Source organism: Arvicanthis niloticus, chromosome 3 (genome assembly GCF_011762505.2).
Source record: "Arvicanthis niloticus isolate mArvNil1 chromosome 3, mArvNil1.pat.X, whole genome shotgun sequence".
In the NCBI taxonomy this organism is placed as follows: domain Eukaryota; kingdom Metazoa; phylum Chordata; class Mammalia; order Rodentia; family Muridae; genus Arvicanthis; species Arvicanthis niloticus.
This window is the reverse complement of record NC_047660.1, coordinates 63,272,828-63,299,808: the sequence shown is the minus strand read 5'-3', so window position 1 is coordinate 63,299,808 and position 26,981 is coordinate 63,272,828. Positions and strand designations below refer to the sequence as shown.

General features: G+C 42.7%; 1 protein-coding gene and 2 long non-coding RNA genes across 3 annotated transcripts; 2 read left to right on the top strand and 1 right to left on the bottom strand.

Annotated features, from left to right (window-relative positions):
- Positions 1-1,734: 1,734 nt before the first annotated feature.
- LOC117705993 (mast cell protease 8-like) lies at positions 1,735-9,491 on the top strand. Its single transcript, XM_034498797.2, has 6 exons — positions 1,735-1,923; positions 3,950-4,144; positions 5,308-5,458; positions 8,250-8,382; positions 8,610-8,864; positions 9,254-9,491. Exons 2-6 carry the CDS (start codon positions 4,090-4,092, stop codon positions 9,404-9,406), a joined length of 747 nt encoding a protein of 248 aa, XP_034354688.1. The 5' UTR covers positions 1,735-1,923; positions 3,950-4,089; the 3' UTR covers positions 9,407-9,491.
- LOC143441716 (uncharacterized) lies at positions 7,134-25,553 on the bottom strand. Its single transcript, XR_013109351.1, has 3 exons — positions 25,461-25,553; positions 24,035-24,086; positions 7,134-7,620 (listed from the first exon to the last, which is right to left on the bottom strand). It is a non-coding gene; the product is annotated as an uncharacterized LOC143441716 (long non-coding RNA).
- LOC117705906 (uncharacterized) lies at positions 23,169-25,465 on the top strand. Its single transcript, XR_013109352.1, has 3 exons — positions 23,169-23,432; positions 24,571-24,701; positions 24,901-25,465. It is a non-coding gene; the product is annotated as an uncharacterized LOC117705906 (long non-coding RNA).
- Positions 25,554-26,981: the final 1,428 nt, after the last annotated feature.

Genomic DNA, 26,981 nt, shown 5'->3' with positions numbered 1-26,981 from the left:
AGGATGTCTCATATTAACCTGACTTCTTTCTTCTCCTTTCACTGACTTGAAACCTACCTGCTAAGGAGGTATCGAGATGGACTCTGAGGGTTTAGCCAATGAGCTTCCCCTCCCAGACATTCCTTCATACAAAAGGTATTTAATCTCTGGTCAAAGAGGACAGCAGTGGGGGTGGGGAAGCCTTCATCATACAGAGATGCCACCTGACAGAAGGCCCCTCCACACTTTCGAACATTTGTTATGAGCTAAGCTGGAGACACGCCCCTCTCCCCTACCCCACCCCACTGCAGGCTCCTCCTTACATTCTGGATTCCCTGAGGTTTCCAGTATGACTGGATTTCCAGGAGCTTGGGAACCCTTGACTCTTTGTCCTCAGCCTGCCTTGTTTCTTATTAGGTCTGAGGCCCCCATCTTAGGCTACACTCTCCTATCCCCTGAACAGTGTATCAGTGCTTCTCAAAAACCCATCACCAGATGTCAGCATAGGGAAAATGCAGCATAGCTTTCCTGAGCTTGCCTGAGCAGAGCTCAAATGCCCGGGCAGCAGTCAGAAAGCAGCACCACATATTCCTTGGAAACAAGTAGTGAGGCCCGTGCAAGTGTAGTGGAATATCATCCCAATACATTTGTACATTTGTATAAAGCTCAGTGATTGGGCTGTATGAGAAGTAGGCAGAGTGAGGAGTCAGGAGAAAAGGAAGAGGAGAGGAAGAGGAGGAGATAGGAGGATGAAGGAGAGGTAGGAGCCATGGAGAACCATGCTTGTGTCCAGGGTAATGATTTATATCATAAGGTTAGATATTGGGTTACAACTCTAATTTTATGGGCATCTTGTTTATTGAGCATTTCTAATTATATAAAGACTTTGGATGATGTTAAGCATTAGAGTCTCATTTCGACCGGATACCACATGGATGGTGGGATGGTCTGGGCTCAGCCCAGGCTTCTGGAGACTGCAGAGCCGTCTCCCACTATGGTGACTTGTGGGTGGCAGGGCCAGTGTTTCTGGCTGATCATTTCTAGCTGTGGCTCGCCCATGGCATCTGGCCCCTTCCAGCTGTGGGATGCTTGGCTTCAGGTCACAGAGCATGGTGGTGTGAGGGAAGCAGAGCCACCGCCACTTAAATAGCCCAAAAAATAGCCTTTTAAAAATATGACCTTAACATGCAAGGCTTTAGGCTTTTCTCAGTTAAGTCTGAGAATATCCATTTCCCAGTAATGAAAAACAAACAAACAAACAAACAAACACCCTCCCCCAAACTTGTTTCTCTTGTTTTTCCTCCAATACATCCAAAATTGTGGCAACCCAATCCCTGTAGTCTGCCATAAAGCACTCAGGAGACCATGTGAGCCAAATTCTTCCTGGAAGATTCATCCTAGGGGCTCAGGACAGAAGAATGAATTCAGGCTTTGGATCATCACCGCACCCCCTCCACAGCTCTTGATCTGGTCTTTACAGTCTCTTCATTTTCTAGGCCCCACCACAGTCTTGAATATGCACAGGGCTTCCCTACTATCTACTAAGGTCTGGTTGGCCAATAAAGTAATGACTGTGTGTAAAGCATGAGGTAGCATCCTTCTCAGGATGCCAGAGTCTGGGCAAGTCTCCCACAGATCCATGGAGACACAAACAGAGTCAGTCAGAAGGAGCAACAGGGCAGCGTTATCATACAGCGTCAGTGTTCCTGTACACAAAGATGAAAAACGTCCAAGAAGAGCGTTGCTTGATATCTGTAGAAGACTGTGCCACTGTGCTTTACAAATAGAAACAGCTTGAATTATCAAACTTGTGTTTTCTACTTTTAGCAATAGTGGTGATTTTTTTTAAAAATTTTAAACAGACTCTGAGAATACAAGAAGATCAGATCTTTAATGGAATAAGATGGTGCCTAGAGACTTTGGACAGCTTCATCCCCTGTTCAGGTAAAGTACTGCCAAGGGCTCCTTTTCCCCTTGTGCTTTCAGCTTTCCAAGTTCAGAAAGAGAGGTTCCAAGTGTAGGTCTCAGAAGCCTAGCAGGAGCCCCTTGCTCCTCTGTGATCTTAGCATAGAAACGGAAGTTGTGGATAAGAGTGACCCAGAGGTGCTATCTAAAGAGAGGACTGAGCAGGAAAAGAGAGAGCGAGCCGAGACAGGAGGAGAGTGAGCTTGCATGGCCTGGATCCTTGTATGAGTTTATGCTACGTACAGCCCACTGGGCTACAAGGGAGGACCTCACTGATTCTTTTTTCCATCAACCATAAAAAATTTTCCACCCATTGCTTTCATGCACCTTTCCTGGCCCTTCTGTCATTATGTTCCAAACCTCACTATATAGATTTGCATACATTATCCCATTAAAAGGTCATTCCCATTTGTTTCCCTTGTTTCTACTCACTAAGTCCTAAGGTGGTTACCCATTTATCAGTGAAATCCTCATAGGAGCAAACAAACTTCCTTTCCCACATAGTGTCTAAGTACATACAAAGACTCCCCAGCCCTTGGTCAGAATAGCAGTAAATTCTGGGAGCAGGAGGGGTGCTTACACTGTAAGCGTATAAACTTGACAGTGTAAACTGTTTCCCAGGAAGCCCTGAGATATGGGGCTGTGAGCCATGTGTGAGGCAGAAAACTAGCCCAAGAGCCTGTCCCAGTGATTCAAAAGATGTTTAACTACCAGGAAAATGTGATAGCACTATCAAGATATAAGAAATCAGAAGTGGAAATTGCGACAGCACAGGACCAGTTGCATTCACAAGATAATCAGGCAGTGGGAGTAACTTTGTAATCTAGTATCTTTATTTTCTTGGTGCATAGCTGTATAGATTTTTTTTTAGCAGATATATGGTGTCACACAGATGTTTCATAGGTACTCCACCATTACTGAATGTGTTCATCATTTGCAAATTGATGGGAAGAAGATACAAGTAAATTAACAGAGTAATAAGATAACAATAATCCCTGTAGTATCCCCTGGGAGGGCAATGCAAATGAGAATGTGTTTGAATATTACAGCTTTGGTATGACAGATGCAAAGTCAGCATCAGAACCACATGCAGCTTACATCAGAAGTCTCCTTGTGTCTGTATGAAATGACAAGATTGCTGGAAACAGCAGGGTTCCTATCAGGTTGACTCTGTCATTCTAAGAAGAAATGCACTTGAGTTTTGCATTCAGAAGCTGACATCACCCAGGCCCCTGCATACACAGAACTGCAAGATGAGCCACAGCTGATGGCTCAGCAGAGACAGAGAAGTGAGCAGTAAAGAGCTTTGCCTGTATCGCACACAGTCTTCCCTGGGGACCAGATTGCCTTGACAATGCTGAACACTGCAAATGCAGAGACTCAGCACCAACAGCACAGCTTTCTTTCTGCTCTTTGTCTCTACTTCTGTGCCACTAACTACTTTGGTGATAAAATATTTGAGACATTTGAGATGTCAACATGACGAGGACATCAGTGTCTTTACAGCATGGGAGCCTGAGCATGTGTCTGTCAAATCCTTCCTATAAAGCTCCCATTCAGTCATTCTCTTACCTCCTGACACTGTCATCACCATCCCAATAGCATTTCATCCTAAATCTTTACTCTCCATCCCATCCCCCAAAGTGTTCAAAGCTCTTGGGATGTTAATAGATGACCCAGCTTGAATCTGAAACCAAAAGTTGTTGTGCAAAAACAAACAAAACAAAACACAACAACAAAAACCAACACAAAAACTCCTCATAGAGAGTAGTATGAAATGTCAAAATGTTATTTTTTAAAGGAAACAATTACCTGATCACAAACTCAAGACAGGAGGCATCCTACTGCAGTTCCCTGACCATTGACAGGAGAGAAGACTGGTCCTCTGGCCAGTGTGTAAGGCCTCAATAGGCTCTTCCACCCTTCTCAGCTTCCAGCATTCCTGTGGGGAATGTGGTCTGCTCACCAGCAACTGACAACATTTTTCTGTACATTCACCACACAGATGTGGCAAGAACTCAGATCTTAATTATCACACAGGAAATTAGAGGTCTCTGGCTCTGGGCCTCTTTCCTCACCTGATGGTTTAAAAGTTGTCAGAAGTGACAAAGTGACCAATTGAGACCGGGTCAGATCCTGAAGAGGATGTTCCTGCTCCTGGTCTTCCTGGTGGCTGTCCTACCAGTCAACACTGAAGGAGGTAAGCAACCATCCACATTCCTAGAGGTGTGTGGTATGTGGCTTCCAGAGCTGACACTTGCTTGCATGGGGCCCAGTCAGGCTGTATCTAAGATCTACTCCTGACTTGGTTCATCTGAGAAGTTAGCTAGGCCCCTGCTCTAGCACAGGATAAATAGGGCACCAAAGTCACAATGAACAACTTGCAGTGGCAGCTGGTGAGTAAGACCTCAATTATTTAAAAGTGACTAATTATAAAAACATCATAGAACCCCACTGGAAAGCTGCAGTTGAAAATGAGGGCTGGAAGTTTTATTTGCACAAACCTAAGAGCAAGCAGCTTTATCCAGGGGTTGCCACCTGGATCAAGGTTAGAAGAATTCTTCTATTCAGGTTTCCAGGTGTCTTCTTGGTCTTATCTCTGTTCTTCTGAACCTTTCAGGTCTACCCTAACACCCACAATCCAGCAGAGCCAGCAAGTGTGGCTCCATCCTGCTCCACAGCTTGATGGAGACAGGCAGGCACAGGATCCTCCAACCCATTTCCCCTCCTCTCTATGATCCTACTAGTCCTGTGTCCTCCCTTCTTCATCCTGAAGGCTATTTCAATGCCTGAGGAAGACAAATCTACGCTGAGGTTCAGACTTCCTTAGGAGGCTTCCTCCCAGCTACTTGCTCAGCACATTTGAGAGCTTTTCAGTGTTTCTTCAGCAATCCCATCTCTAAGTGAAGTACTTACTGTGTCTCATGAGTCAGACTAGAGGGAAAGCAGCCAGAGTTTTCTACCTCAACAGTGCATCATGCTTACTTGGGGCAGAGCAGGACACCAGGTGAATCACGAGACACAGGAACAACTGTAGTTGTTTGGAGTGTGTTGATCTGCTGGACAATGTGTTCCTTAATGTGTACATGTGATTTAATTTGATTCAAGGCAAAGTCTTGGCACCATCATGACGACAAGAAATTATAAACTAGGGAAAAGTGATGTCATACAGCAGCCTCTGTTTGATCCCTCACAGCATCCAGGCACCTTTTCTCCTTGTGTGACAGCCCCTACAAAGGATCTTTTTGCCATTTACATCAGGTCCACAGACTCTCTAAGCATGAAATGATCTTTATTCCAGCCTCCAGGATTGTTGCACAGTTTCCATGAGCACAAAGATTCAGAATGAGCTTTCTTTTTCAGGAGAAATCATATGGGGTACAGAGTCTAAACCCCACTCCCGGCCCTACATGGCATACATAAAATTTTATGATAGCGAATTAGTTCGCAAAAAGTGTGGTGGTTTCCTGGTGGGAGAAGACATTGTAATGACAGCAGCTCACTGTTATGGAAGGTAAGGAGAAGCAACTGGGTCTTTGCTGCCTGGGACTGACCAAATAACAGCAGATCCTGGCTGTCCCTAAACACGTAGAGCCAACGGTGAAGATCAACCTGACTTTATCCTATTTGACCTAAAGTGTTGAGGCCCACACTCTGCCTCAACACTTTTCCTCAACACTTTTGGGGCTAAGTGCTCTGGTCAAGAGAGAGTGTGGCTCTTGGGGCAAGAGACGCGAAGAATGGAGACAAGACAGGGTGTGATTCAGTCTCTTCTATTTTCTCAAGTCTCCCTCAAGTCTCCCTTATTGAAGGGAATTCTGAGGTATTTATATACACAAGCAGGAGAACACAGGTGAAAACATTTTACCACGTGCACCATACAGCTGAGGTCACTAAACAGCAAAACAAGCTATGTGGGGTAAACAATATATTTATCAGAGTGTGCTTCAGCTGTTATAGGCTTTTGACAACTAAGTCTTTCATCAGGGTATATGGTTCCAGATGGCTGCAAAGTTGATCTAGCCGCTTTCTACTAAAGTTGGCTCCCAACAGGTCCCCCTTTTTAAATTTTTTTCTTCAAAAGGGAAGGCTGGGAAAACTTACGGAAACCGTGCCTGTCCTAGGTTGGAACAAAGGACCCCAGCCTCACTTAAGATGGTGAGGCCTCCCTTATTTTAGGGGCAAGGGTCTCGATATGCTCTCTTACCCGTCATTGGCTAACCGGCTTAGCACACAAGTTAGGGGTTAATCCTCATCAGTCTTGATGACAGAGGTTTCAGAGTCCCCTACTTCCAGCCTGTAATAGCGGACCTGTATGGGTTTCATTTGTTATCTGTTGCCGTACCAAAGCCATCAGTTTGAACAGCATGAACCCGAGAGACAAGAGACTTAATATCTAAACCGTTGATATAAAAGCAACACTCTTTAAGGCAACACACAACTTCCCCTGTTGGAGAAGTGAAAGGTCTAAGCCTTGTACCCACAAATTTATACCAATGAAATCCTTGAATTTTGCATCAGCTTAGTAACAATTATACAGATAAAGACAGCCTAATATTAACCACCTCAGTCCCCAAGTCCAGGGAATTGGGGCGCCGACTCTTCATTAACTTCTTCAAGCTGAACATGGGAGTTGACTTTCAGAAGAGGAATGAGGGGAAGAGTAAATTGATAAGCATCTGAAGTCTGTCTTAACTGCATCCAGCTGGAAGGCCAGGGCATCAGTGAACATGCAGGTGATAAGATTCATTCTCCAAAGCTGTGTATTCTGCAATATACAAATCTCAAAGCAAGGTTTAGTATCAAGATAATTATTTTGATTCTCTGAAATCTAGTGTTCTGGAGGTCTACCTCTGTCATGTCTGATCCATATGATTCTGGAAGACATAACTACTACCTTAATGACCTCATCAGAAAACTCATAGAAAACCCTTTTTTTTTTTTTTCCAAATTAGCCTTTCCTTAAGCCAGTAACCAGAAAAACCTTTACATTGAGTTTTTATCCAGAAAAATATAACTATATAACTCAGAATCACACCCATTTTGAAAGTTAAACCAATTAACATTACCATTCTGCTTAGCTCTCTGTCTAGAGCAGCCTTCTATTTATTCCTCGCGTCTTTAAAGCCTTTTTCATCTGTTTTTACTCACTTATTTCTTGCCCCATTTTCGTTACTATAACCTTTATCTATTTATCTGTTTAGCTCTCTTGACTCAGAGCAGCTTGCAATTTACTCCTTGCATCTTTAAAACTTTTTTTCATCTGTTTCTGCTTATTTTTTTTCTTGCCCCGTTTTTGTTACTATAACCTTTATCTATCTGTTTGGCTCTCTTGACTCAGAGCAGCCTGCAATTTACTCCTTGCATCTTTAAATCCTTTTTCATCTGTTTCTATTTACTTATTTCTTGCCCCGTTTTTGTTACTATGCAATCACCTTTGTTTCACTTCCGAATTCAGCCAGCTCCGTCAGTCGACTGGTTCTCCAGCGCAGGGTGTCTTCCACTGTATCCCGCTTACTGGAGTTCAAACGTTGAGGCTCTGTCAGTTGACTGGTTCTCCAGCACAGGGTGTCTTCCACTGTATCCCACTTACTGGAGCTCTAACGTTGAGACTCTGTCAGTCCACTGGTTCTCCAGCGCAGGGTGTCTTCCACTGTATCCCGCTTACTGGAGTCCCTGTTCGGGCGCCACTAATGTTGAGGCCCACACTCTGCCTCAACACTTTTCCTCAACACTTTTGGGGCTAAGTGCTCTGGTCAAGAGAGAGTGTGGCTCTTGGGGCAAGAGACGCGAAGAATGGAGACAAGACAGGGTGTGATTCAGTCTCTTCTATTTTCTCAAGTCTCCCTCAAGTCTCCCTTATTGAAGGGAATTCTGAGGTATTTATATACACAAGCAGGAGAACACAGGTGAAAACATTTTACCACGTGCACCATACAGCTGAGGTCACTAAACAGCAAAACAAGCTATGTGGGATAAACAATATATTTATCAGAGTGTGCTTCAGCTGTTATAGGCTTTTGACAACCAAGTCTTTCATCAGGGTATATGGTTCCAGATGGCTGCAAAGTTGATCTAGCCGCTTTCTACTAAAGTCGGCTCCCAACACTAAAGTGATTGTGAAACTCAGGACCAGATAGTGTCAGTGAAGGGTCTGAATGGCTGGGCGGTTACTGAAGACTAAAGAAACAACTTCCCCATATATTTCTTGTTATTTGACTCAGCCTTAGACTGAGCCTTCAACCTGCCTTTCAGGGACCGCTTCACTACTCCTGTGTGGTACTTAACCCATCTTCTTTTCACAGTGGTACAAATGTAACCTTAGGTGCTCACAATATCCAGGACCGGAAAAACACCCAGGTCATTCGTGTTCGTAAATATAAACGTCATGAGGACTTTAATAGTGAAACACTGGTTAACGACATCATGATCCTGAAGGTACCACTTTACTGATGTCTGGTTCACTCCCATAGATCACTAGTGTATCCATCCTGTTTTCTCTTTTAGGTGGCTGATCTATTGGTCCCAGAGCAATAGAATGGCTCTAGTGTGTGAGGTGGGGGGTGGGGCTCTTTGAAAATGGGGAAGATACAGGCAGCCTCATCCCTGTTTAAGCTTGCTGACAGTGCCAGATCTGAACTCTTACTCTTCATCTTTCTGACCAGCTGGTACACAAAGCTCAACTCAACAGTGTGGTGAAGACTATTGCCCTTCCAAAGGCCCATGATTGGGTGAAGCCTGGGCAGGTGTGCACAGTGGCAGGTTGGGGAACCTTGCCCAATTGTACTTCACCTAATACACTTCAAGAAGTGAATCTAGAAGTCCAAAGCAGCCAGAAGTGCTTTGACAGGTCCAAAAGCTACAACGACTCCATCCAGCTCTGTGTGGGAAATCCCAATGAGAGGAAGGCTACTTCTAATGTAAGGACATAACCATCTTCATATGTTTGCCCAGGGCCAAAGTCACACTGCAGATACACAGCCAGGCTCTACAACCATAGCTAGTCTAGAGAATATGGAGAGAACAACTTACGGGGATCTGACATTTTTCCTCAGCCAATCTTTTGTCCTTTCACCATGGGAAAATAGGAGAGCTAGGTCTAGTTAACCTGAAAGAAGGACACAGCCAGAGACACACTAGTTCGTGATTCACAGACTAGGTCTACTCAGTCCCATTCAGAATTGAGGTTAATGGGCTCACACGGTGTTTCCCATCTGAAAACTCAGGGTTAAATGGGAACAGAGAAGAACAGGGAGAAAATGGGTCTGGAAAGAGGAGATACTGAGACATCTCCTTTTTCTGTCTACAGGGAGACTCTGGGGGACCCTTGGTGTGTAATGGAGTGGCCCATGGCATTGTCAGTTATCACTTCTGTCCTTGGACACCTCCTCGAGTATTCACCAGAATCTCCAGCTTCATACCTTGGATTCAGAAAACAATGAAACTCCTGAAACAACCCTAGAACACAAAACCTGTGTCTGGGTCAGTGTGCAGTATTCTGGGGTATGGCTATCTGAGTCTTAATAAAGAAATCTATCTGCAGTAAAGGCATGGCATTTCTCTCTTCCATGAGTTCAGAGCTTAAAACATTTTTATACATTAACTTCTTCTTTACTCTCTCTTTGTTTCTTTGTTTTTCTCTTCAGATACTTTCATAAAATTTGAGAATCAAACCTGTGCACTGACCCCATCATAACAGCACATACAAAGGCCAGTCCTGTCAGTTTTGGAAAGTCCTGCCTTTGTCTGAGAAGGGTGACTTCTCTCTCTCTTTCTCTGTTCTTTCTTTCTCCTTTCTTTCTTTCTTTCTTTCTTTCTTCCTTCCTTCCTTCTTTCTTTCTTTCTTTCTTTCTTTCTTTCTTTCTTTCTTTCATTTTAATTTTTTTTTACATTTATCAGGTGACTAAGAGTGAGAAAGATCAAAATCCTTTACCTCCCACTCTCCCTGTGCCTCTAAGGAATGTCTGTTGTCCTGGGAGTCCAATTTTCTATGAGACTTTCCCCAAGTCCCTGCATCCAGCTCCAGCAAGACCTCTCTACCAAGCTGTCATCTCATCTTCGAATTGTACTTACCTCTCATCACCTTGCCCAATGGGACTCAGGAGATAATACAAGACAGCTCCCATATGCCGATCAGAACCTTTAGAATGCGACCAAAGTGTTGAATGCCCAGACCAGTTTGTAGAGTCACTTTCTCTGCAGCAGGGCCAGGTTAGATCCTCTCATATGATTTATCTTGGCTCAGAGCCCTGGTGTGAGCTTAGAGTCACGAAATATCCACTGAATGATTACTGTCTTAGTCACCTTGTGCACCTAATCATGGAGGCAGCCTGATAACTTAAAAAAAAAAATATCTTTTCACATGTACCACATGCAAACTGAGTATTCTTAATTACTCTCTCTTTTCTGACGTCTCTGGACACACTAGGCTCTTTTCACAAATATCTCTCTCATGTTCATGTTCGTGTACTTAATATTGTAACCCACTAAGGTTAACAATTACCATCTGTTTAAATTGGAGCCTGGTTGGCTCAGCAGTGGATACTCAACTAAAGACAGTGATTTCCTCCTCCCATTCAAGAATCTATCAATAGGCAATATTTCAAGAGATCAAGAGTCGCATCTGGCAAGCCCCTCCCCCTTCCTTGACTGGTTGTTGATTGTGCTAGTCTTACATGGACCCAGTTCTGGGGACTACAGTTAGCGTGAACTGGTCATTGTCATGACTGTATCCAGTCTAGAGAATGGAGTTTTCATCCCTACCCCATCTTCCAGCTCCTGAGCCTTAGAAGGGATGGACTAAGTGACTTGTTTAGGGGACCCACAACCACCATTTATTTGTGCATCCTGGGCCCCTGTGCCTCCATGCATTTACCTCACTATTCATCAGAAGAAGAGGCATCTCTGAGTAAGGCTGGGATCTACTTTTGTCTATGGGGAAAAGCATGGGTCTTTGTAAGGCACTTTGCTGCTGCCTAAGTTTACTTCCCTGTATGTTATTAGCCAGGCCTACAGTACCAAGCATTGGTCCCCTCCACTCCTATGGTATAGATCTTTATTCTGATTACAGAGCAGTTGGCTACTGTCAAAACACAGAAGTTGATATTCCACATGTGGGTACATCTGGCTTTTCACATGGTTCCTGTACACTTTTTATATCAATTAATTCTTCCCTCCAACCTGCACTCTCGGCTTTCAGCCCCCTGCCTTCTTACTGCCTAAACTTTTCTACTTTGGTGTTCCCTTTCTTGACTGCCTATGTTTTACTATTCCTCCTCCTTGGAGGTAATTTCTGCTGTCTCTTGTTTTTTTCCTGGCTTCCACAGTTACTTCATATCAAATATTCCAAACCATACATTCAGATAGGATCCTCATATGAGAGAGAACATGTAGGTTTTGTGCTTGGATTCCTGGGTTAGCTCACTCAGAAAAAATAAAATTCCCATTCCATCAATTTTCCTGAAATTTTGCTTTTTTTAAAAAAATATATACATAGCACATCTTTATTATCTATTCATCAGTTCATGGGCAGCTAGGTTGCTTCCATTTCTTAGTTACTGTGAATATTGCAGCAATGAACATGGAAGTGGTGATATCCATGACAGGGATTATAGAGTCCTTTGGATAAGTGTTCAGGTGTGACTTAGCTTAAACATGTGATAGGGTTTTTGTTGGTGGGGGGTTGTTGTTATTGGGGAGTGTTTTTTGAGAACTCTCCAGACTGATTTCCAATTTAGCTGCACCTAGTTTACATTCCAAAGAACAATGTAAAGGGTTCCCTTCTCCCTATATCTACATCAGCATTTATTGTTCATATCTTGATGATGTCCATTGTCCTAGAGTAATGAGGTGGAAATGTAAGGGTTCTTTGGAAAGTCAGTTGGATTGTGTTTTGCTGGGACTCAGGAGTGAAAGGCTCAGGCAGACTTGTGAGGAAAGGTTTCACTGAAGCAGACACAGGTGAAAGGATGTTCTACTAAGGCAAGCATGTGAAAGGATACATGATGAAGGATTCTTTGGTAACAACATGCACATATTGGTCTGCCTTATATTACATAGTTGAACTGCATTTGTCAGGACTCCATAGAGAGAAACATGCCCAAAACTTCTGGTGGTGTATTGCGGTTTCTTGCTTCTTTCTTGGACTCAGGTTGTGTACTGATGCAAGACACATGCTGAGGCAAGGCGCGATGAAGACATGATGTTTGTGGGTATAAATAGGACTCTGTGGAATGGCAGGGATAAAGCATGGCTTGATGTTATAGCTAACTGTGTAATGCTTGTGGGTCTCATGTCTTCACTGATCATAGCTTCCCTGAGAGAGGCACAGCCAAGAACTTCTCCTGCTGTCCCTCTGGGTCCCTCCTGCTTACTCGAGCCAAAGCTGAGGCCTGGCTGTCTCTACTAGGGTCATTTCACTATGGTTGCTATCCTAACTGTACAGAATTTGACTGTTGGTGTATCTGTGAATTTTTTGAATTGGATTCAGCTGCTGCTGCCTGCTAACTTGTGAACTGAACTGCTGATTTCCAGATAACACAGGCAAGAGTTGTTCCAAAGAACCTTTCTAAACAGGTCAACTTCACTGCTATCCTTTCTTTTCCACTACCTCTGGTTGGTTGTGTGCTACAAGGGAGGTTAAGGCATTTAAGAATCATCATTAAAACAAAGGTTTGAAAAAATTAAAATTACAGAGTAAGATGAATCTTAAAGTGGCTGTAACCTGGATTTCCCAAGTGGTTAGGGATGTTGAAGACTTTTAAAAATGTTTCTTACTAGATATTTATGTTTCTTCTCTATAGAGCTATTTGTTTAGTTCTGTTGTAGCCCCTATTGAATCTTTTTAAATTGATTTTTAATTCTGCCTTATTTTTGAGAAGTTCACACGTGTATACATTATAATCCCACGTGCTCTTCATTTCCTGCCATCTAACTCCCACCATATATACTCCTTTACAAATGTCCTTTCTATCTTCATAACATAGATGACAGAGAAGAGCTCCAGATCAAAGGCATGCATGATATTCTCAAAAAATTCATAGGAGAAATTTTCCCACATAGAGAAAAAGACTCACTCAGGTAAGAAGGCCCACAGAACATCAAGTAGGCAGTACCAGAAAAGAAATTATCCATGATATATTAGGGTCAAAATGTTAAAAACATAGGCTAAAGAAAGGGTTCTGAAAGCTTCAAGAGAGAAGGGCCAAGATATAACATGGGTAGAGACATCATACTTGATGGAAACTTTTAAAACTTTTAAAGCAAGAAGGGCTTTCTTCTTATGACCCACAAGTCTAATTATTGCTTCCCATTTTGCATGGATGTGGGTCCATCCACTAGAAGAGGGGTTCTCAGCATTTTTAATGCTATAACCCTTTATACCACTTTCTCATGTTGTGTGACCCCCAACCATAAAAGTATTTTCATTGCTACTTCATAACAATTTTTTCTACTGTTATGAATCATAATGGCTACTTTATAAGTATAATTTTACTACAGTTATAAATTTTAATGTAAAGTATCTAACATGCAGGATATCAAAAATTTGACCCCTAAAGGGGTCATGACCCACAGGTTGAGAACAACTGCTGTAAGTGAATGTCTTGATTTAATCATACTAATATTCTCTTTGTTAGACAATGTAGTAAACATTTAGGAAGAACTCAATGATCCTTCAGAATATTCCAGAATAAAATATTTTAGGTATCTGTAATATACCTTGGGAAGACACACTTTTTTCTTGAAATAGAAAAAAAAAAAAACTAAGAGCATTGACTTTAGAGAAGCATCCATGGTCAGTGATCTTACATATGTCCAGTTTTCTCTTCCTAAGTAAGGTTGTTGCACCAGGCTTATCCATAATAAGGAAGAGAGAAAAACCTCCCCTGGGTATTTTGAAGGAAAGCTGGCTAAGAAAAAAAAATGTCACACAGGATGATCCCTAAGTGGCATCCAACTTGAGTGTAGATCTTTGGAGTAATACGATCCTAATGATGGTGTCACGAAAGACAGTGATGTATAGAGTTTCAAACCCAAAAGAACAACATCTTTACCCTTGTAGGAAAAAACCCACCTAATCTATAACCATAGTAACAAGTCCATACCAAAATTACATTTCTTGACTCCCTGTTTCTTTTGGACAATTATAGATGCCTGTGCACTTGTAATAAATAACCAGAGCCATCTACAACTTTATCTTGTCCAGAGACGATTTTTTAAAATGTTTGTTTTTATGAATTTCATGCAGGAGTATTGTATATAAAGCACTATCATACCTCTCTTCCCCCCCTCAAACTCCTTTCATGCTGTATCTTACATTGCCTTGTGTGGAAGACCACATGGAAGGGAATGAGTGGAGCCCTTCATCTCCAAGGCCATGACTTGGTATCCTAATTTGTTGGGTCACAGCAGTGATCCTCACCTCTAGCCTCTTGGGGATCTTGCCCTTCAAATGGAAACTAAACTCCCATAATAACAGAAAAGGTGCCTCAATCTCTAGAGACACTGCCAAAGAAGAAAGGGAGAGAGCAGGCAGAGCATTGGGAGGAGACTAGGATGAATCTGGTGAATATCTTTCATGTTCCTTAAAAATGCCACATGGACAATGGCACAGTCCTTTCCTGAGGCACCCAAAAAGCAGAGGCTGGAGTGGGAATCTCAGAAATGTGCACTGCTCACATATGGGCAGGCTCAAAGTGGCTGCGAAGTTGTTGAGAGAGTCCTTAGGATCATAATATGTTGGGCAATGATGATCAGGTTTAACAGAAGCCTTCATGGTTTGAGTAAGGTCTCTTACATATGTCTGGGATCCTTCTGTTATGATCCTGTGATGCTGTCTGTCTGTCTGTCTGTCTATCAGTTATCAACATCATCCCAGGCCCTACCAGACATCTTAGCCATTAATTTATAATTAATTCTAGTACTAATTTTCTGATAGGCTGTTGAGGAGCTACACTAGCACAAACAGACCTTTTCACATGCCTCCATGGGGCTCATTTAACATACCATTGCTGCCAGTGGAACCTATGCAGTTCTAAACCAATGTGACTGAGTCAGAGAGCCTGGACTCACTGTATATACTCTGTACTCCCTCCTGTGGGATCAAGTAGACTGGATACCTCCTCAATGGATAGGGATTCCTCTGTTACCTCTTCAGGATCAAAAATCCACGTGTCCTCAAATATGGTTTTGGGATTCCCTGTCTTCCACCCTCCTTCTCATTCCTCACTCCTTTGGACTTGGAGAAGCAAAGTGGTATAATCTTTATATTCTTATAAATTAGAACACAGAGAGGGCTGATCAGCCAAGGTTTCAACTCAAAGGTTGTGGAATGGAGGTCCTAGTCTGTGTAGAGACATCACTTATCCAAAACCCCTCCCCAGTTTGAGAGTTGTACTTTTTAGAGGAAAGTTAGCCATGTGTAGTATATCCCCACACTCCTGCTTTTATCATGCATCAACACAATCATCCAGAAAAGTCTTTCCTGTAGAAACAATGTTCCATGGGTTACTGAGAGGAAAGCACCCTCTGTAGTGTTTGGGTAGAATGTTCTGTAGATGCCTGCTAGGTCTATTTACCTTATGATATTAATTAAGTCCAGCATTTCTTTCTTTAGTTTTTGTCCTGATGACCTGTCTGTTGGCAAGTGTGTGGTACTGAAGTGACACACTGTTACTGTGTGAGATCCACCGTGACTTTAGCTTTAGGAGAGTTTCTTTTATGAACTTGGGTATCTTCTTGTTTGGTGCATACATGCTTAGAACTGAGATGTCCTCTTCATGGATTTTTTGAATGGGTATGCAGTATTCTTACTTATTTCTTCTGATCAACTTTGATTTGAAGTCAGTTTGCCATACATTAAAGTAGCTACACATTTTTGCTTCTTGGATCCTATTGCTTGGAATACCACTTTCTACCCTTCTAACCTAAGGTGAGGTCTGTCTATGGTATTGATACATGTTTCTTGAATGCAGCCATAGGATTCATCCCGATTTCTCATTCTTTCTGTTAGTCTATATCTTTTCCTTGGGAATTGAGACCATTATTATTGGGCAGTTATCAATGAGCAGTGTTTGCTGATTCCTGTTATTCTGTTGTTTTGTTGTGTGACCCACACAGCATATGCTCTTATGACTGTAACTTATTAGTTTAGCATTGTTTATTATTCCTTGTTTTTTCTTGAGTGTGGTTGACCCTTTCAGTTTAAAATTTTCCTTCTAGTGCCTTCCCTAATGCTGAATGGTTGGATAGCAATTGCTTAGATTTATTTTTATGTTGGCATGTTTTTCTTTCTTCATCAATTGTGATGGATAGTTTTGCTGTGTGTAATTGTCTGGATTTGCAACTGTGGTCTCTTAGAGCTTGTAGAACACCTAGCTAGGCCTTCTAGCTTTAGAGTCTCCATTGAGAAGTCAGTACTTTTCTACTGGATTGTTATCACCAAAAGGTCTTATGTCATCTTCAATTTTAGTATACTTTTCTCATGTATAATAATCTGAGTTGGCATTTACACAGAATTTATAAGTTTTGTCTTTTCATAGAGACTCAGAGTTCTTTGAGTTAGATTTCATTTGAATTTTATTTTTTAGGGAACATTGCTAGGAAATTGGTTATTCAGTAGGTAGGCACATTTTATGTTTTTTACATTGTTTGCATTTTTGTGATATGAAGTAAGTATTTTAATTTAGACTGTTGTCTGTTAATTGGTGAGATTTTATCCTACTCGGCTGAAATCCTAAGGTAGCCTTAGACTAGGCATCTTGTGTTGCAGGAGATATTTAAATCTCCATCCTTAATAGGACTGGTCAATGAAAACACAATTCAGTAATTATGAATATATTCTGCAAGCCTAGATTGGGCAGATACCCCTACACTACTCTGTTTCCCAGGTATGAGACCCTTATAACTTGAGGGTTTTCCAGACCCTGTGTTTGTCCTTCTACCTCCTGATTCCCCATTGTTCTCATCCATTGTCCTCCATCATCTTCCCTCTCCTCTCTTCCCCCCAGTTGTCCTCTTTCTCTTCTCTCCCCAATCATTGTCACCTCTGTCATCTCTGTTGACTTCCTGCTCCATTATCTTCCTCCAGTCGTCCTCCAGTTATCTTCCCCCCTCCTCTCTTCCCACCAAACTATATCTCCACCTCCCCTTCCTCTGCCCAATCACTGGCTCCAGCCTTTATTTTACAAATTAAGATGGGCAGAAGGGTCACTAGAAATCACCTGTGTAATGACTCACAACTTCTCTGCAGCCCTTCACAGGGAAGGGGAATTAGTATAAAAATACAAGGCCGGGGCTGTCCACAACAATCTTGGTATATCTTAAAGGATGAAGACTTGGCTTGGAATTTGGGGACTAGGTCAAGGTGTCCTACCAGATTCAAGTCTGATCTAGCCCCATATCAATCTTATGGAGTGGCAGGTCTAGGATAATACGACTTTTGGGTCATTGTACCAGAGGTAGGTCAGGCTGGGATCATGATGGAGTAGAGAAAAATCACCCAAGTAGAGGAGCAATGTGATATGAAACTGGAAGTGGATTGAGCTTAGATTTCTGGGGGGAAAACTGGGTACAGGGTAGCACTGTGGTAAGGAACCAGAGGTTGGCAATGGCAAGCAAAGATCTTGCCTGGGTGAGAGAACACATTAGAGCTTGAGGAACCATGTTAAACATATCTTAGTTAATTCCATTCCCAACACTGATTAACTGTTAACAGTGTCCTTCTGTGCCTGAGATGTGATAGATGACCTCCAAAGAGCTATTGGCAATAGATGGTTTCTGTGAGAGATATAATCACTGGTGTCTACTGGGATGTTTCCCATTCTCTACTGCATTGGTTCTCAACCTGAGTGTCCTGATCCTTCTAGGACTCAAATGGCTCTTTCACAGGTTCACATATCAGAATTGTGCATATCAGATATTTACATTATGGAAAAAGCTGAGGAGAAGGGCAGTCCCATGGGAAAACCAGCAGTCTCAACAGATCTCTACCCCTGAGGTCTCTCAGACACTGAGCCACCAACCAGGCTGCATACACCAGCTGACATGAGGCCTGGACATACATACAGCAGAGAAGTCATGAGTGACAAGGCTAGAAGTGGCCAGAGGCCATGCATGCCACAACTAGACCCATGAGATGCCAGTGTAGAGGGTTGGCTCTGTCAATCTCCCATGCTGAATCCACAAAGCTCAGGTGAACCCCTGACAATCTTTCATACTCATGGTACCTGGTAGAATGAAGACTCTTAATGTTTAAAGATTATCCAATAGATTCATATATTTGAAAATGCTCAATTAACAAGTTGCCTACACAATTAGAATTGTTACCCAACATCTATCCTTTTGGTAAGTTGCTACCCAGAACTGCTCTCCAACCATCAGTTCTCCTCCATGGTCGATAGCCTCCTCCTCCCCATTTTCTCCTCTGCTTCCACTCCTTCTCTCCTCCTAACTGCTTACTACCTTTCATACTGCCCAATCACCAAGCTGCACTGCATATACAATGTAGCAGTAGCAGGAAACCGGCCTCAGTGAGTTGAGATGCACCTAACCCTGGAGACACTTGAGGCCCGAGAAAGTGAGGAATTCTGGTGGGTTGGGGCAGGGCATGTGTGGTGACAACCTCTGGAGAGAGTGGGGAGAGGTGGAGAAGCTATAGTATGGGGAGTAGTCAGGATTGAACTGGAAGGGGGATGAACACTGGACTGTAACATAATATTGAAGGATAATAAAACAAAACAAAATAAAACAATTCCAAAGAGTCCTCATAGTCTCTCTGTGGACAGAAAAAGGTAAAGTCTTAGTAATGACACTCTTACCACCTCTTTCCAGACCCATTTTCTCAACGGTCTTCTCTGTTCCCACTTAGGCCTAGGTTTTCAGAGGAAAAACACTAAGTGAGCCCATTGACCTCCAATCCACAAGCTTAGAGCTGGAGCTTTGGTTTATCGGCCCTCCCTGTGGTCTAATTCATAAGGGTATGAAGATTATACCACTTTGCTTCTCCACATACACATGAGTGAGGAAAGAGAAAGAGTGCAGGAGATAGGAAATCCTCAAACAAGGAAAAACCATATCTGAAAAATCTTTGATTTCAGATCCTGAAGAGCTAATGGAGGAGTCCCAAATGAGCCCTCCATTTAGGAGGTACCCACCCTAAAAGTTACCACAGGATGGAGCACAAAGCACATTCACTGAGGTCAGAGCCTCTGACTCAGTCACACTGGCTCAGGAGCTGGGGAGCTTCACGCCACAGCAATGGTATGCTAAATGAACTTCATGGAGTCATGGGAAAATGACTGTTTGTGATAGTGTAGCTCCCCAACAGCCTACCAAATAATGAGAAATCCATTAATAGATTGGAGGTTAAGAGGATGAAACTGATAAGCCTGGACTGATTTTGAGAACTGATAGAGAGACTATCAGACAGACAGACATATAGCATCACAGGAACAGCATCCCATACTTAAGAGACCTTACCACAACTGTGAACAGGAACTTCATTGGATAACTTATTTTCCTAAAGGATCTCTCAAAATGTTGGAAGCCACTTTTGTGCCTGTCCATATGTGAGCAGTGCACATCCCTGTGATTCCCACTCCAGCCTCTGCTTTTTGGGTGTCCCAGGAAAGGACTGTGCCATCGTTCACGTGGCATTCCTAATGTAAATGGAAGATACTCACCAAATTCATTCTAGTCTCTTCCTCAAAATTCCCTGTCTGCTCTTGCTTTTCCTTTCCCAGCAATTTCAGTGTCTCTAAGGATTGAGACAATTTTTCCTGTGATTATGGGTGTTTAGTTTTTCTTTGAAGAGCAAGATTCCCAAGAAGCTAGAGGTAAGGATCAGTGCTATGTTCCCACAAACTAGGACCCCATGCCATGGGCTCAGAACTCAAGGTTTTCATTCAACCTCCCACCATGTGATCTTACCTGCAAAGCAATGTATAATATAACATGAAAGGAGTTTGAGGGGGAAAGGGAGGCATGCGTTATATACAATACTCCTGCATGATTTTTCTAAAACAAACATTTAAAAATTTTAAAAATTGTCTATTGATAAGATGAAGTCAAGATAGCCCAGGTGTTTCTTTACAACTGCACAGACATCTACCAAAAGAAAGGGGAGTCAAAAATATGATTTTGGCTGCTACTTGTTACTATGCTTTAAGATTAGGTGTTTTTTTCCTAGAAGTATGAGAATGTTTATATTTTGGATTTGAACCTTTGTATATCACCATCTTCCATGACACCATCAAGTGTTGAGGACCACTCTGGCCCATGTTTGTGGGCCAAACATCTTGCGGCCCAAGCTGCCCCACGTTTGGGGGCCAAAATGTCTCAGACTGTTCTGTCAATGTCGGAATCCATACTGCCAAAGCCTTGGGGGCTAAGTTGTTAGATCCTGCACTGCCCCAAACTTCTCCGGTCTGTGGGTTCAGCAAGAGAGAGAGTGAGGATGGACCGAGGAATGGAGACAAGGCAGAGTGTGATTCAATCCTGTTTATTCTTCAGTCTCTCTTCTTCTCCAAGTCCCAAGTCTTGAGTTCTTAGTCCCTAGTGCCTCCAAGTTTCAAAGTTCCTAATACCTAACAATCTTCTTCCAAGTTCTCTAGTCCAAGTGTCCTCTTCCTCAATGCCTAATTCCTACTCCAAGTTGTACTCTCTAACCAAATTCCTAGTTCCAAGTTGTACTTCTGAGTGCCTAATAATCTGTTGCTTTCTTCTGTCTGCCTCTGTTGCCTTTTATATGTCTCACTTCTAAGCCACGCCCTTAAGTCACACCCTTAAGTCACACCCTTAGGTCTTATCTCTAAATCTGATCTCTAAGTCATGCCCTTAACTCTCGGCTCTAAATCACAGCTTTAAGTCTCACACACCCAAGGGAAGATCCTGGGTATCTAAAACAAGATGTTATCCGAGTGTGCTCAGCTGTTGCAGGCTATTGTAACCAAATCTCTTATCAGGGTACATGGCTCAAGATGGCTGCAAGGATGTTAGCCACCTTCTGTCAGCTCCCCACAATCAAGTAGGGTTGTATTATTCCAAACATCCACTCTCAGGTGTGCTACCAGAGGGAGCCATCCTGTGTCAACATTTTGATTCTCAGTCAACCTCCCATCCAAATACCCAGGGGAAAATTTGCCTCTTCCTTAGATATGGATGAGTCAGATGCAACAACTTTAATTAAGAAGAGATAACTTGACATATGAAAGAACACTGACCATGGATACTTCTCTAAAGTCAATGTTCTTAGATTTTTTTCCTACATTGAGACAAAAATGTCACTTCCCAAGTTGTCTACAATAGGTGCAACCTCCTGCACTCCAAGTCCAATAAGCATGATACCATCAGTGTGATATGAGTGGGATCTCTGCAATAGATGTTACTGTCCCTAATGATGCATGTTGATGCATTCCCCAGATTATTAGCTGCCAGACATGTGTCATTTGCAGCAACAGTAAAACTACACCAAGAGCAACTTTGGCTGAAGTCACCACCCAGTGGAGTTTACATTAATCCACAATAGTTTTCCAGGATGCAAATAGATATCCTGATGGGGGATATAGCAGGAATGACCTCGTCTGTATTGTTCAATAATGTATTATTTACATTGACTCCTGAGAACTCAATGTATACAAAGGCCCTGGTTTACTTTTTGATAAAAAGAGGCAGTTGTAAAAATTTTCCACTAGTTTCTATCATAATGTCACTTCCTGAATCAGGCAACTACTTTATGGGGATGATGCCAACTGATAAGTATGTCTGTCCCACCTCTTCATTCCTAACTTGCAAAATGAGAATGTTAACTTGGGGCCATCTGTATGGACCATCTCAAGGCCTGTCCTCTAACTGGGGCTGCACAGAAGTATTTGGGGGTCTTTATAAAGTGTTATCAGGTCAAATTCAATGCATAATAATAAAAAAACATTAATTTACTTTTTTTCTAATTCTTATTGGTGTGCTTAGGCCCCCTCCCCCCCAGCTCTGAGGAAGCAAAGGCAGGAAGTACAAAAGAACAGAGTTGATGCCAGAACTTTCCTCAAGGGCACCCAGTTTCTATCATGCAAAGAGGTCTGAGTTGTCTGGTCCAAGCCTGGGAACTAGCAGAGACTTCCTATGATAGTTCAGATCTCTGTTTTACCAGGCCTAGAATTTTTCTGCAATGCCATGATTCTTGAATATCAAGTCCAATTGTATGGTTCATTGGGATGCATAGTTTATGAGTTTGAACAATTGCTTGTTTGAGTTACTACATTAATCTAGCTTCATGATATTTTTTCTTTGAAATTTCATCACAATAAATTGTTTTTATCTGTAAAAAAACCCAAAGTTTTCATTCTTATTTTGAAAAAAAAAAACCCATAATGTCCAAACCCATCATCTTCATTGAACATGTTCTTGAGTACTTAAGCACAATGAGTCAACAAGTGTACATTCTTCTGATCTGTGGCTATAAATACTTCGTTGCCCAAAGCCTTGTTTTGCATTGCAGATACCAAGGCATTTTATTCGGTGATATCCTGAAAGTTCATGGAGTTCTCCCTAAATGTGTATTAAAATGTCTAACAAAGAGAATATTAGTATGATTAAATCAGGATATTCACTTACAACAGCTGTTCATAAACTGTGGGTTGTGACTCTTTTAGGGGTTAAATTATGAGATATCCTGTATAATAGATATTTCACATAAAAATTTATAACCTTAGCAAAATTATAGTCACAAAGTAGCAAGGAAAGAAATTTTATGGCTTGGGTCACCACAATTTGAGGAACTGTATTAAAAGATCACATCATTAGGAAGGTTGAGAACCACTAAATTAATTTCAGTCTTGGTCATGCCCTACATGCTGTGTATTCAACATACTCTCCCCACATCTTCATTCCTCACAGCCACATTCTCTCATCTCTCTTTTATTTGAGTAAAAATGAGATGCCCTCACACTGGTCAACACACACAATGGCCTTCAGGCTAAAGCAGCCCACCACCAGTTTTTGTAAATCAAATGTACTCCCTCTCGCTCATATGTTTGTATACTACAGATGCCTCTGTTTATGCTACAGCAGTGGAGATGAGACTTTACACATATGCAGCATGGGTCTCAAAGCAGAAAATAATACCTGGATGCTTAGAAGAACAGTTCCATGATCCGTAATCAAGGTCCCCCTCCCTTTGTGCTCCTGAACTGCCTCCAGGGAGCCACTTTGAATGGTGTAGTCCCCACCTTATCATGGGATCTAGGAGTCTCAGAATCTGGCCACAGATTCAACACTACTAGAGAGTAGAGTCATGAGAATTTCTGATAAGAAAAGTAGAGTTTGTCCAAGCCAGATCTGTGGTTTCCAGCCCTTCCTTTTTTCCCACACTGGAACTATAAAAGCAGGAACCAGGACAGGAATGCACCAGAAGCTCACCCTAGACTGCACCACTGGCAAAATGCAGGCCCTACTATTCCTGACAGCACTTCTCTTGCCTTCAGGAGCTGGAGCTGGTGAGTTTGTCTTCATCTTCCTAACTTCTGAGTTTTCAACAACTGACCTAAACCTCTTTCCTTTGGTAACAAATACTAAAACATGAAGAAGGATCCTAAACTAACATAGTCCAGGGGAAATCTGCAGTCCAGGAAGAATGAAAAACTAATTCCCCTTCACACATTTCATCAAATTACTCTCTATTCTGATTCTCTGGCCTTCCCTTAGTGTTGAGAAAGACAGGATGAGGGTGTAGAGAAATGTCTGATGAATTAGAAATCCAGAAACATGAATGAACATTGTGTTCTGAATGAAGGATGATGGTGGACAGGGAGCACTGGGGAAGAAAAATCAACAGGAGAGAAAAGAACAAGATGTATGGAGGGGCCTGAGCCCTGAGGTGGGGTACGTTTGGAGCAGTATCTCAACTTTGGTCTTCCTTTGCTAATGCTGTGTTGGGGTGTCCTAAAAGGTTGTGACCAGGCACTGTGGGTTCTTTGTACGAGAGGAGATTAATGATGGTGTTGAGGCTAGACCACACTGCCACCCTTACATGGCCCATCTGAAGATCATCATTGATAGAGATTTTAAGGACAGCTGTGGTGGGTTTCTCATAACCCACCAATTTGTGCTAACTGCTGCACACTGTAAAGGAAGGTAAGAGTCTTCTCTTCCTGTGAGGAAATGCAGAAGGCACAGTCAGAGAGCAGCAGAGACTTGAGGAAGGCTCTGAGCCCTGCTCATCTTCAGATGGTCTCTCCTGACACTGAGAGGAAAAAGGGAGCACAAGACTACTCACTGGACCGTTCATGTGTAGCCTCCTAAACTAGAGGTCAGAGCTTTAAGGAGGGCTCTAGTTAGGAGAAAAACTATAGCTTTTGTCTTGTCCTGGTGTCACCAGAGCTCAGACATTGCCTGGGGTGTAATTCAATGTAGAATGCCTGTCTACCATATTCAAAACCATGGGTTCAGTGCGTGCACTGGAAGGTGGGGTGTGGGAGAGTTCTCAGTCCTGTGTTTCCCTAAGTCCTGACCTTCAGCTGTCCATCTCAAGTCTCTCTAGGGGTTCTTCCCTGGGCTAGAGAAGAAAAATCCTGGTGACTCTCACCTTGGAAGGAGTCCTCATAAGACTTTTCACTGCTTTTTATTTTTCAACAGAGAAATAACTGTCACCCTTGGAGCTCATGATGTGAGCAAAAGAGAATCCACACAACAGAAGATAAAAGTTGAAAAAAATCATTCACAAAAATTACATCTTTTCCAATCTTCATGACATCATGTTACTGAAGGTGCCCTTATTTATCTGGCCCTGGTGATGTCTTCCCTCCTACACTCTCCCCCTGTATCTGGCCTTTGAATTCTCTCTTGTACAATTCTTTTCATCAGAACCCACTCCTGAACTCTATGTTATTATGGACCCACTGGGAAGGGACTTACGTCCAAGCATCCATCTCTGATTTGCCATCCCTTCTCTCCTTCTCCCAACAGCTTAAAGAGCAAGCTGAGTTGACTTCTGGTGTGGATGTAATTTCCCTGCCTGGTCCCTCTGACTTTATCAACCCTAAAACAATGTACTGGGCAGCTGGATGGGAGTGAACTGGAGTGAAAGAACTTACCTCAGATACCCTGAGAGAGGTCGATCTGAGAATCATGGAAAGAGGCCTGTAAAATCTATAGACATTATGACTATATCTTCCAGGTCTGCCTGGGAAGTCCCACATTAAAAACACCATAAGTATGAGTACACACTTGTGTTTCCTCCTCACACCATGGAACAGCATCAATGAAGGAAGTGTGCCAAACAACTCTCTATGGCAGTGACTAATGCCTGTGTTCTTAGACTACTACTCTCAAGACTGGGAATTGACATTCTCCCTCTCTGCCTCATCTCCCTATGCCCAAGCACTGCCCAAATTCTTTCTATGAGGCTCCAGAAGAGAAAGGAATTACATAAAGGGTGACATGTTAGCACAGGGGCAAAAATAGAGGGTAGGGAATCAGGCAGTAAACCCCCAACTTAAGACTCATAGACAGCCAGGACCTTGTACCTCATTCCATGTCGCCTCCTGAACTGACCAGCAGACAGAAGACAACGGACACGGGATCTCCTTCCCAACACGGTTTATTCAGGAACCTTGAATTACCGCAAAAAGCCCATGAGCTCTAGCTCCCAGCCCTTAAATCTCTGTGTCCTCTCCAATCAGAACCTGCCACAAAGTCATTCTCGATTGGTGCTGAGCACATACGTCAAATGGCCCGATCTTACGTAACGATGAACAAGCAAAATGCATGCGCAGTAAAGCCTAGCCTACGTGCCACCCAGGCTTCCTGAAATGGTTAGCCAACACACCAGGGGCGTCTGGCACCCAGCCAAGCACCATCTTGAGTTCTGCTCCCCACAATTCCAGAATTAGCTATCTTTGAGCTCCTATTTAGGGGAAAACAATCTTTTCATGTACTCTGATTTTCCTTATTTCCAGGAAGTATCTGGGGAACTTCTACTGTGTGCCAGAGTGACCCATGGCATTGTATCTTATGGATGTGGAATAGGAAAGCCCCCTATAATCTTTACTTGAATCTCATCATATGTGCCCTGGATCAATACATTCATAAAGGGAAATTAGTTGAAAAACCTGATCAACCTGAGTCAGACTCTTCAAGCCAGAGCTCATCTGATACCCTTTGGTTTGAACAAAGCCTGGCCCCATTCTGCTTCTAGCCTGTCCCCAGTCTGTCCCCAAGACAATCCCAAATATAGGTAATTCTGTGGTGATACATTGTTCCCTGTAATGCACATCAATAAAGACCTAACCTCCAGCATCTGTGTGACTCCATGCTGTGCTCAAAACACTCAGCCTCTCTCTAAGCACAATGAAAAATTGATTTAAGTTACGGTCTTGCCATGTTAACCATCTTGACTACTGACTTCCTGGAACAGGGTGTGCTACTGTGGATTATTGAATACCAACTAACGTGCTTGCCTGTGTACAGTAAGATTTCACCTCCATAGTAATGAGCACTGTTCTGTTCTTCTCCTCCAATGTCCTGTCTTCTCATCTTCTCCATCCTTGTCTCTCAGCTCTTCTCCCCACAAACTACATACATGCCTTAGCCACTGCATCTTGCCATACTTCATAGCAGATTCCATGTTTAGGTCAGACATGGTTTTGATCCTTGTGTCCTCACCACCTACGCTGCCATCATCATCCTCTCAATATTGCACCTGCAGCTAGAGGAGAGCCTGCCTTCAGAAGTCCTTGGACCATGACTGTGGCTGCAGCAGACACAACAGGAGAACAACAGCACTTTCTGGAACCAAACACAGGGAAGAACTAGCCCACAATGGGAAGAGACCCTCCAGCACTTAGCAGGTATTAGTACTTAGCATGGTGGCTCTAGATCTGCTTCTAAGCCACCCCTATTCAACTGTCATCTTCCTCAAAGATTCAGCCTTTCAGAAGAATGCCTGATTTAGGTGAATTTCCAAGAGACATGTTCTCCTCTTACAAGCCCAAGTCCCATTGTTCTTAGTCAAGGGAAACAAGGCTTTAACTATAGGGTACTGTGAA